We start from the raw sequence: 12608 nt of genomic DNA, 5'->3' as shown, positions 1-12608 counted from the left end.
TGTGGTATTCTATTATGCTTCCTTGTGAACATTTTGAGCATATAAGCTGAACAATGTTGCTGTCTATTACAATTTTCAAGATAATAGACAAATACAATAGAAATTGTTAAAATTTATCATTTAAGGGCAATAACTCCTGTAACAGCTTGTCTGACAGTTTTGATGAAACTGACAATAGGTTGATCTCATCATATCTGCTCCAGTCAGATTGTCTCTATCTTTAGTGGTTTTCAAGATAATAGACAAAACTTGCATTTTATCCCTATGGGTATTTATAGCCAAGTCAGCCATGTTTGTGGGTAGGTGGGATCATTGAAAACATTGTTGTAGTAGATACTCTAATGACAATTTTGGCCAAGTTTGGTTGGTTAGTAATTTCCCGGACAAAAGAGGTCGATGGTTGTGAAATTAGAAGTGATGAGAAAAGCTCTCTCACCCCCTTCTCGCCCTAAGAAGTCTATGGGAAAATTGTAAAAAAACAATTTCAAATGGTCACAACTTGAAAACTAATTTTAATAATGATAAGGGGTCTTCAGTAACTATTGCAAGACTACAATGGGATGACCTGCTTTTAATTTAACTACTGGGTCAAATTAAAAAAAATATATACAAAGATCAAAGTTGGACGTATGCATGATGTTTTATATTCATATTATTTTCTACTTAGTCTTCTTACAATGTAATTGAAATAATTCACTCTCTACAATTTGTTGGTTTACAGTAAATCATAATAATTTCATGCTATTGACACAATTTCTGGAATAACAACGAACAAGAATCTATGATATTTCTGTAACATAAAATTAGAATTTATAAATTGATATTTCTGTCTTATTATCTCCCTTTGTTATGAATTATCCATGTTGTATTTGTCTGTCTGTTGATAAGGGTCTACAATTCGTCTATACACTGCCAAGAATTTGTCCCCTTTGTTTCTTGTGACCTTTTGACCTTCTTCTGTGCTGATGTACAGTTTTTCTACAACTTGGTCAGATTCCTGCAAAATGTTCATAGAATTTTAATTATATAGCTAAAATTATTCCATAAAAATGCATTGTTATATAACACTATGTCAGTCAGTCCTGCATAGACTTTTGTTTAAATAAGACACAATTTACATACTTTTCCCATATGCCTCCATCTTGGTTTCTAAAAAAGTTTATTTTGATTTTTTTTAAATTGAGAATATGCACTTTACAGATTTAAATGATATAGATAAAATTACATATATACTCAACCCAAGATAACACATTCAGGTAAATAAGCTAGGATCCTTTTTAAAACAGTCTATTTTGGTCACTAATCTCATGCGGAGAGTTGTCTCATTGGCAATCATACCACATCTTCTTTTTATACGCCCGTTTACGGGACGTATTATAGTATACCGTTGTCCATCCGTCCGTCCGTCGTCACTATGTCGGACATTAATTCAAAAACGCTTTAACCAATATGTATGAAACTTTGGTGAATTGTTTATATCTATTGACGTGAGCTTCCTTTTGTTTTTTTATAAATTTCGGATTTACTGTTTCCGAGTTTTGGGGTTTTATTCATTAAAAAAAGGGGGGATTTTCCAGTTTTCAGACAATAACTCAAAAACAATTTCACCAATTTGCAAGAAACTTTGGTGAATTGTTTATTTCTATCGACATGAGCTCCTTTTGATTTTTATAAATTTCAGACTACACGTTTCCGATTTATGGGGTTTTATTCATTACAAAAAGAGGGATTTTCCAGTTTTCGGACAATGATTCAAAAATGCTTATGAAACTTTGGTAAATTGTTTATATCTATTTTTGTAAGCTCCCTTTTGATTTTTATAATTTTTTCGATTTTACATTTCTGAGTTATAAGATTTTATTTGTTTATAATCTGACAACAGATTTACTAAATATTGCGCAACAGCACAGTGTATTGCACAACAGCAAGAAATCTTTCATATAACCAATTTCAAGTTCTTTGACTACATTTATTCAGAAACCTATAAAATATCAAATATTTAATTAAAATCCAAATTCAGACCTGTATCAAGCTTGAATATTGTGTCCATTTTTGCCCCAACTGTTCAGGGTTGGACCTCTGCGGGCGTATCCAGCTGCGCTCAGCGAAGCAGTTTCTTTATATAGAACTGAGGACAGGGGACTCTTGAAATATTTTCTTTTATTATGTATATTAATGATCTTGTTGATATTGTTTATTTTGTTATGTTGTGTCACATGCTATAAATATATAGTGTAATGGCAATAAAGATTTGAATCTAATTGAATCTAAAAAGTGAATTAAACTGGGACATTTTACAATTAACTGAAGGCCTTATAGTTACAAGTATACATTTTCCCTTTCATCTCTTTTATCTATTATAAATATTAGGTTTCCTGATGTTATACCACTTATAATATGTTTCATAATGTATGCTGTAAGAGTTATATTCTTCTGCTATTCATGTTACAATCTAATAACAAGAGAAGGTAACTGTGTTTGAACGTCTGATCCCACTTTTTCAGCAGTTATCTTTCTTAAGATCTTGTTTACTTTTATCTCTAATCTCCAACTGATTTTTCTTTATCAAGTTTTTCATCCTGAATATGCATGAACTAGTTGCCACTGGACCCAAAATAAACATTTGAACAGTCTATCAAACATAATTGGATTTGCTTACAAAAAACGGATTTTTTTATTTGAAGATCTATTTTTAGTACTAAGTAAACATGGTAAAAGTTAACCTCACCAATTCAGTATCAGGAATTCTTTCAAACAATGGAAACTCATCAAAATGGCTGACCATCCAATCATGGAGATCTTTAACATCTGTGATAGTATACACTATACCCTAAAAAACAAAATGGCTGACAATCCAATCATAGAGATCTTTAACATCTTCGATAGTGTACACTATACCCTAAAAAACAAAATGGCTAATAATCAAATCATGGAGATATTTAACATCTGTGATAGTATACACTATACCCTAAAAAACAAAATGGCTGACCATCCAATCATAGAGATCTTTAACATCTGTGATAGCATACACTATACCCTAAAAACAAAATAGCTGACCATCCAATCATGGAGATCTTTAACATCTGTGATAGTGTACACTATACCCTAAAAAACAAAATGGCTGACAATCCAATCATGGAGATCTTTAACATCTGTGATAGTGTACACTATACCCTAAAAAACAAAATGGCTGACCATCCAATCATAGAGATCTTTAACATCTGTGATAGTGTACACTTTACCCTAAAAAACAAAATGGCTGACAATCCAATCATGGAGATCTTTAACATCTGTGATAGTATACACTATACCCTAAAAAACAAAATGGCTGACCATCCAATCATGGAGATCTTTAACATCTGTGATAGTGTACACTATACCCTAAAAAACAAAATGGCTGACAATCCAATCATGGAGAGCTTTAACATCTGTGATAGTGTACACTATACCCTAAAAACAAAATGGCTGACCATCCAATCATGGAGATCTTTAACATCTGTGATAGTATACACTATACCCTAAAAAACAAAATGGCTGACCATCCAATCATAGTGATCTTTTACATCTGTGATAGTGTACACTATACCCTAAAAACAAAATGGCTGACCATCCAATCATAGTGATCTTTAACATCTGTGATAGTGTACACTATACCCTAAAAACAAAATGGCCGACCATTCAATCATGGAGATCTTTAACATCTGTAATTTACAGATAACTGTATTGTATTTGAAGCGTACGTCCATCAGTAGTTTTACTGTCTCAAATTTAGTTTACCTGGCGACGCGTAGCGGAGACAGGTAAACGGATATTTGCGACAGTAAAACTATCGATGGACGTCCGCAAAGCTTCAAATACAATACAGTTATCTCTATTATAATGCAAAATAAACAAATCATTCAATTTTAGTCATTATTTCAGTGTAAAATTTTCATCAAACGAAAATTCCGCTAATGATGTTATCTTCTTTGGCGCCATAACTAGGTGACGTCATAGGTATGCTTCCGGCATCAAACGTAAACACCGGGCGTTTTTTGGCGTCTTGTTCGCTTTAGAATGTAATAAAATATGATAAAAAGAAGATTTCTAGGTGCAAAATGTGAGTTTTTTTGCTTATTATTGGAGAAATTACATGTCAATACATTCCGGAATTCAAAATGTTGGCTTCCTTAGTTACAGACAGGGAGATAGAGAATTTTACTCTTATTGTCATCCAATCAGAAACATTGATACAAAATAATTGCATTAGAATAGTATAAACTATACCCTAAAAAAGTGAAAAGGCAGAATACATGTACTTCAAAATTTTTTCAAAATACTGTAAATTCAGAAATCTTTGCAGCAATTATTGTAACGCTTTATGAAGAATGTAAAACAAATGTGAGATTAGATATTGTAATATCAGTGAATGTTGCATACAAATAATGCTATCAAAAGTTAAAATATGAACCTTGTTTTGGCACTATCTTTTCCATAATAACAATTTCTGAATTTAAAGTATATAGTTTTTCGTTATTTTCATTCTCTGTACATTTACATAAACTATAGCCCTTTTAGGCTATTTGAGAATTTAGAGATCAACATATTATTGTAAAGACAAAGACACCTGTAAATTTTTGAAGACTGTATGTTGCCATCTAGATGTCCTCGTTATTTGTGTCATTAGGGTTACAATTTCTTTTATAATTGCTATATTTATATTATTAAATGATTATACGTATTTACAAATACTTGAATGTGATTGGTCTGTTAAAAGTCACCTACCCCAACAGCTATAACATAAGCATACTCTGCTAACAAGGTCTGACTAATAATTCTCCATTTGTGTTTAGTCTTCTTAAAATGTGGATCAGGAAACAAGAAAAACATTTTCTTTAACTATAAAATAAAGAATATGTAATATATAATAGTCTTGTAAAATACAATATTATATAGTTATAATTATTTAATATATAATTTTAAGGTGGATCATCGGAATATATTTCCTCAGATAGAATATTTTTATACTTTGCCAAAAATTGTTTTTTCAATGCTTTTTCAAAAATATAATTAAAAGTATGGGTCACCATGCTAATTTTCAAGCTTCAAGTTGTGCAAAATTGCCCAAATTTGTATAGATTGTTCATAATGAAACATATTTTTGTGAATAGAAAGAAATCTATGAGATAGAATAATGAAATAAAATATGAGAAGATAGGTTTCATAATATGCTTTAAGAAAATAAAAGAGAAAATTTCACTATCATTCTAGTATAAAATAACTATAAGAGTTATCTCCCCTTAAATGGCCAAGTTGAAAAATTGATTCTGAAAACATGAATATTTGGTTTTGTTAAAACAGTTTGAGTAATGCAAGGAATCACCTATTTTTCCTTATACAAATATGCAGTCTTATACATAAATTTCAAATCTGTCTCAAAATGGAACATAAAATTAAACATTGCATTGTATTTAGCATTGGAAGTCTATTATATCAACTACAATTATGACCAAAGGAAGATAACTCCAATTTTAAATATTAATTTAACAATGACATCATTAATGTATTAGAACAGTTCTGTACTAGAGTCCTGCACAATTCATATGATTTTCTTGACAAGTATAGTTATAAACATGCATATCAATGTGTAACTTAAATATCTGAATATATGTATTCTAATAATAAACTCAAATGTTCATTGATATGATGTATAGAATGTTGTGTGTATAAAAATAAGGAGATGTGGTGTTGTTCAGTGGATGTGCTTCATACGTGTTTCTCATTTCTTGTTTTTTATATAGATTAGACCGTTTTATCCTGTTTGAATTGTTTTACACTAGTCATTTTGGGGGCCTTTATAGCTTGCTGCTCAGTGTGAGTAAAGGCTCCGTGTTGAAAGCAATGAATGAGGTTGTTAAATTTGATATATGCCTCTTTGTGCTTCTTTGTTACATATTTGTTTGTTTTTATAGTGATTAAGACTATAACACAATGTTTACTGCTGTACCCCTATTTTTGACATTTTTACCTATTATTGCTGTTTGTTTTGTTCATGCATCATTGTCAATATAATGGAATTTGATGCGACTGTAATACAAGTGAGAGGTTTAGCTAGCTTTAAACCCAGGTTTAATCCACCATTTTCTACATAAGAAAATGCCTTTACCAAATTAGGAATATGACAGTTGTTATCCATTCGTTTGATGTGTTTTAGCTTTTGATTTTGCCATTTGATTAGGGACTTTCCGTTTGAATTTTCCTCGGAGTTCAGTATTTTTGTGATTTTACTTTCTACTTTGACCTATATTTTTTTTACTTTTTTATACATTGTGACTTGGATGGAGAATTGTCTCATTAGCACTCATACCACATCTTCTTATTTAAATAAAATGGTTAATGACATTGTGTTTAAATTTTAAAAAGACATTTTGTCACATGCACATTTAGTATCAACCACAAACAGAAAAAAACATCAATTTGAAGAAAAAGTTATACAGAGAATTCTTGATCAGTAAATGTCTGATCTAACCATCAGAATCAAACTTTTGTCATAGTTTATGGTTCATGACCTTATGTTTTAATTTAAAAAGATTGTCAAGTGTCATCATCTAGAAACAGACAATCCCTATTTTTTTGACAATTAAGCACATAACTCTTAAATGTTAAATGACAAAGCAGTCAAAAACTGAACTTGACCTGCAATTTTCAAAATGGAAAATCCCTTATCAAATGACAAAAGCTCAAACACATCAAACAAATGGAAAATAACTGTCATATTCCTGATACGTAGAAAATGATGTACTAAACCTGGTTTTATAGCTACCTAAACCTCTCATGAAGATCAAACTGTGTGTTTATGTATGCAAAGTAAAATGCAATTGTATGGCTGTCATACCACCAGCCCCCAACCCCAGATTTCCATGCCAGGCTAATCCATCCTCATGAATTATAAATACCATTCCTGAAAGAGATCAGGTTATTTTTGGAACAATTGCATACAAATTTTCTACCATTATAGGTATTACATTAAGATGAAATAATTTCTATTTCTCATATTTAGGTATGCATTAGAATTGTATAATTCATCAGTATCTTTCTTATTGTCAAATCTGGAAAATTACAGAACTTAGGTCAGCCATTACACATGTTATAGGTCATTGTGTGGCATTCAACACTGAGTAAATCTCACACTATATAGTATCAAACTATAAAAAAGAATCCAGAACGACAAAATGTGAAACAATTTAAAATGAGAACAACCTATGGTCTGATTTATACTAAAACAACAATGTAAAAATAATCTAGAAGACAGCAACCATCAAGAACCACAAAATTAGAGTCTCCTGGATTGGGACAGACATATTATTAACTATTGTTTCCTTTATGTCCAGTGAAAAATAGTTCAAAAAGAAGATGTGGTACATTGTATGATTGCCAATGAGACAACTCTCCAAAAGAGACCAAATGACACAGAAATTAACAACTATAAGTCACTGTATGGCCTTCAACATTGAGCAAAGCCTATACAGCATTGTCAGCTATAAAAGGCCCCAAAATGACACATGTAAAACATTTCAAACGAGGAATACTAACGGCATAATTTATGTACAAAATAATAAATAAAAAACAAATATGTTAAACAGCTTACACAGCAAACAATGACAACCACTGAATTGCAGGCTCCTGACTTGGGACAGGCACATACAGAATGAGGCGGGGTGAAACTAGTTTTGAAGAAACTTACTTGTCCTTTTCTGAAGAAATTTGGTAAAAATTTCATGGCATTTGTCCTAATACATGCTATATTCTGGTACTTCTCAGGGTTCTGTGTTCTTAAAGCTTGGATTCGGTCTTTAACATAATCTGAAACTTTAACTCTGATCTCCATGCCAACCATCAAAGTGTCAGGAAACATGGGGGATAAATCAACTGAAAAACAAAATACTGGGTAAAAGCTAACTCAAATGATTCAGCACCCTCTATTGGTCAGTGTCCTCTCGAGCGATCGATAGTGAGTCGGAATGTAATGACTGGATTAGTCGGGTTAGGTAAAAGCACTGAAACAGACTTCTTCCAATTAATTTAACCTGTTTCAGATATATTATGTTCCTGATTACAGCTTTGCCAAAGTTGACAATATATAGAAATTAATGTTTGACCTAGGCATTCTTTACATTTGTTATTTCATTCTCTTCATTAATTAGATATAAGAAGATGTGGTATCTTTAGAGTTCTGCATATTTGAGTCATTCCATATTGACTTAATTTTACATTGATTGAAAACTATAAAACCAATTTTCCATCCAGATAAATAGTTAAACTGAATGAAAAATTCGTAAGGGTTCCGCGGAACCCAGTGTCTCGCCTACTTTTGCTGTTAGTCGCAGGCTCAACAAAAATGGGGAAAAAATTATTAAAAATTTTCCTCTAAATACTATCTTTTGATTGTAAGAAGTTCTGTTCAAGTTTGGTAAAAATCCAAGAAGGTTTATGAATCTAATAAATGTTTTTAAAACTTTAACTGCAGACTGTACGTAATGTTAACTGGAATAAAACTAAGTCCATTTATAAGTAATATACGGAAAAACTGGAAATAAATTTTACAAAATTTCATTCTAGATACTAGCTTTTGATCATAAACAAGCTTCTGTCCAAGTGTGGTACAAATTCAGGATAGTTTAAGAAAGTTATTAAAATTTGAAAAACTTTAACCACAGAGTGAATGTTATGTTAACTGGCAGAAAAACTAAGTCCATATATGAGTAAAATACGGATAAACAGGATTTTTTTTTTACAAAATTTTCTTCTGGATACTATCTTATGATTATAAACATGCTTCTGTCCAAGTTTGGTACAAATCTAGGATAGTTTAAGAAAGTTATTAAAATTTGAAAAACTTTAACCACAGAGTGAATGTAATGTTAACTGGCAGATAAACTAAGTCCATTTACGAGTAAAATACGGATAAACAAGATTTTTTTTTTTACAAAATTTACTTCTGGATACTATCTTATGATCATTAACAAGCTTCTGTCCAAGTCTGGTTGAAATGCAGGATAGTTTAAGAAAGTTATTAAAATTTGAAAAACTTTAACCACAGAGTGAATATTTGAGGACGCTGCCGACGGAATGTAGGATCGCTATGTCTTGCTTTTGCGACAAAAGTCGCAGTCTCGACAAAAATCAACAAACATATATATATAATAAAATGCTTCCCTGAGCGCAACCTGATACGACCGCAGAGGTCGAACCCTGAACAGATGGGGCAAGTTTGGACACAATATTCAAGCTTAATACTGTCTGAATGTGGATTGCGATCAAATTTTTGACATAATATAGGTTTCTGACACAAAATAAATGTGGTCAAAGATCTTAAAAATTTTAAATCGGACATTTAATTTACCTAATATGGTCTGATATCCAAAATCTAAAAACATTGTTAGATTCAGCATATAAAAAAACACCAACAACTTAATTTTAGTTGAAATCAAACAAAGTTTAATTTTGGACACTTCAAACCTTAATATGGACTAATTTGAAAACAGGGCCTAAAAAAAATCTAAATGCGCAATAAGATTCAGTATATCATAGAGCCGCAATAATTCAGTTTTTGATGAAATCAAACAAACTTTAATTTTGGACCCTTTAGACCTCAATGTAGACCAATTTAAAAATTGGGCCCAATATCTAAAATAGTAATACAAGGTTAGAACCCCCAAAAATTAAAGACTTTCAATTAATCCCATTGAAATTGGTTAAAAGATTTGCATTTATTTTCAATTGAAGATTTCTTGCTATTGTGCAATACTGTGCTATTGTGTGTTGTTTTTGCACAATACTTAGTTAATCTGTTATATATAATAATTTACACACCCTGTTTGGTGTGTATCTCCTGTCATATCAGTATTTGTTGCTTTTATATATAAATCAGAAAATATCAATGTAAAAATGGAAAATTTTGGAGGGAAAAAAACACCAAAAAAATTATTAAAAAAAAATCCCCAAAAAATTTGTCCCCCCCCCCCCCCCCCCAAAAAAAAATTTTTGAAAAATTTGTGAAATTTTGAAAAATCTTGAAGAAAAAAATATGAACCCCCCCAAAAAAATTGAAAAAAAAATCCTCCCCCAAATTTTTTTTGAAATTTTGAAGATTATTTTCTTTTCAGGAAAAATGTACAATTTCAGAGAGTTCCAAAAACTTTAACACAAGTTATTGTCTCGAAACTAGAAATATGATGTTTTGGGCCCTTTTTTTGCCCCTAATTTCTAAGCATTTGGGGCAATTACCCCCAAACTCAATCCCAGCCTTCCCTTTGTAGTATGGAACCTTGTAGTACAATTTCAGAGAGATCCATACACTTAAACACAAGTTATTGTCCGGAAACTACAAAAATGCTTGTTTTTGGCCCCTAATTCTTAAACTGTTGGTACCATAACCCCCAAAATCAATCCCAACCTTCCTTTTGTGGTATTGAACCTTCTGGTAAAACTTTATAGATATCCATTCACTTAAACTAAAGTTATTGTACGGAAACCAAATGTGTCTTCGGACGAAGACGAAGTGATAGCATTATACGAACGCAAATTTTTTGCAGTCGTATAAAAAGTTATTAATGTTTCAATTATGGGAGATAATTCAAATAAAAATCAAGTCAGTTTGAATAAAACATGTAAAAACTCAACTTGCATGAAATCACACCCAGATTTTTGGTTTGTTTCATGTTGCTAAGTCTTTAGTTTTCTATGCTGTGTATTGCAGACTGTTGTTTGTCTTTTGGTAATTTTGTCGTTTTTGTCATGGCAATGTCAGTTCGTTTTTGACTTATGAGGGAAAATCCTTTTGATATTTTCCCCTCTCTTTTACTTTAGCATGTGTTTTTTTACCTTAGTCAAGAGCCTGTAGTTCAGTGGTTGCCTTTGGTTGCTGTGTGCCATATTTGTTTATCATTTATTGTTTATGGCCTTATTCATTTTTATACACAACTTTAGGTTACAATTTACTTATATTTAAGTACCTAACAATCCACCATAACCACACCCTACGTCTGCAAATTCTACCAATTTATTATCATCACCTCCATTTTTACTAGAGAATTGTGGGTAAATGTCTGACCAGTCCATACTCTCAGGGTTCAAAGGACTACAAAATAAAACAAGTTGTATATCAAAATTCACTCTCAATACAAAATGTAACAAAGCAATAGAAATTCAATTTTAAAGTGGTTTTATTGGTTCATTAAATTATCATTCATTCAAAATGGGTTTTGGATAGATCATTCATCAAACTAGCAATTAAATCTCAATAGTGGAATCCTAACCTAGAAAATACCTTTTTAGCTGAAAACAGCATAAAACTACTATCAAAGTAACAAAACTTAAACACTCATGGAATAGAATTTCCTCATTTATTATACATGTATAAGTTCCAGTAGAAGAAACATTACAGTATTTGTTTTATTGACAAAATAAAGGTTTAATATATGTGTTCTAAAATATAAGATGAATAGATATTATAGCATTGCTTATAACAAAGTTTCCAGAGAATCTTCTGTTAAGAGGAACACATTTTTGTTGACATATGTATGTATATATGCCCTATTTTAGTTTTTTGGAGTAATATTGGACTTTTCATCAGGACCAAAGAAACTTCTCTTAATAAATACCCTCTAAATAAAACTGAATTCCATTTAATCTGTTGTTAAAAATATATGAAAGTTACAATATAATTTCCTTTTTGATTAATGTACAAACATATATGCCTGAACCAAGTCAGGAATATGACAGTTGTTCTCTATTTAATCCAATTAAGGTTTGATCAGTGATATGCAATTGTAATTGGTAAACCATAAGTGAAAGTGACCTAGCGTCTTTTGATTTGAGGTCCTCGGTTCACCAAAAAGAAAATGTCATGTTTTATGAACTTCCCCCTCTTTGAATTTACTTTGAAGACAGTGAGAACTTCAGTCTTTTTGTTAATACCTTTTTTAGCAGGTTAAAGTACTTTGAGGCTGCTTTTAGAAAAAGTCAAGATTCTAAGAGGTATAGTACTAGTAATTATTGTTTTACCTGTACTTGGTTTTTTTGTTATCTAGAAAACTGATATTTAAGAGCCAGGTGCTTTCTCTGTACTGATTGTTATTTTACTTATATTTACCTTAAGCTTTATTTTCAAAGATTTACAGACAGTCATTCCATTAACTAGTTTTAATTTTTTCTCAATTGTTAAATTTCACAAAAAAAGCATTGGCCATGTGTAGTTTTTATGAATGTGTACTTAACAAATTTAAATAAGCTCAAGTCTCATGATGAAATCATATTGTTTTCATTCATTTATTTGCCAACCTTAACATGCTTAACAATTTCTCATCAAACTTATATTTTAATAGTTTTTTAGCCGTATAACATTTATAAGCTGAATGAACTAACTATTCAACACTGTGATCTGACATGGGATTAGAATGTGCTCTTTGTCTGTAAAATTTTTTTTGTGGAAGACTGGATGTCATTTTTGATGTGTTATTTGAAAAAGTCAATCATGAAATAAGTTTTGAAATCCACACGTGTGTTTATGGTACTTTCTTGTTTATGTTTTCGGTTTTTAGTGGTAATGCTAAAATAAGCCTTCTATT

At 31.0% G+C, this 12608-nt stretch overlaps 1 protein-coding gene across 1 annotated transcript; it reads right to left on the bottom strand.

Moving 5' to 3' along the window:
• Positions 1-492: 492 nt before the first annotated feature.
• On the bottom strand, positions 493-12568 carry LOC127705248 (tRNA (guanine-N(7)-)-methyltransferase-like). The gene is made up of 6 exons (XM_052209593.1): positions 12406-12568; positions 10995-11119; positions 7724-7908; positions 4765-4878; positions 2729-2830; positions 493-997 (listed from the first exon to the last, which is right to left on the bottom strand). The coding sequence occupies exons 1-6, from the start codon at positions 12483-12485 to the stop codon at positions 848-850; spliced, it is 756 nt and encodes a 251-aa protein (XP_052065553.1). The 5' UTR covers positions 12486-12568; the 3' UTR covers positions 493-847.
• Positions 12569-12608: the final 40 nt, after the last annotated feature.

The sequence above is a fragment of the Mytilus californianus genome, unplaced genomic scaffold, assembly GCF_021869535.1.
Source record: "Mytilus californianus isolate M0D057914Y unplaced genomic scaffold, xbMytCali1.0.p SCAF_6, whole genome shotgun sequence".
Lineage (NCBI taxonomy): Eukaryota > Metazoa > Mollusca > Bivalvia > Mytilida > Mytilidae > Mytilus > Mytilus californianus.
This window is presented reverse-complemented; position numbering and strand designations above follow the sequence as displayed.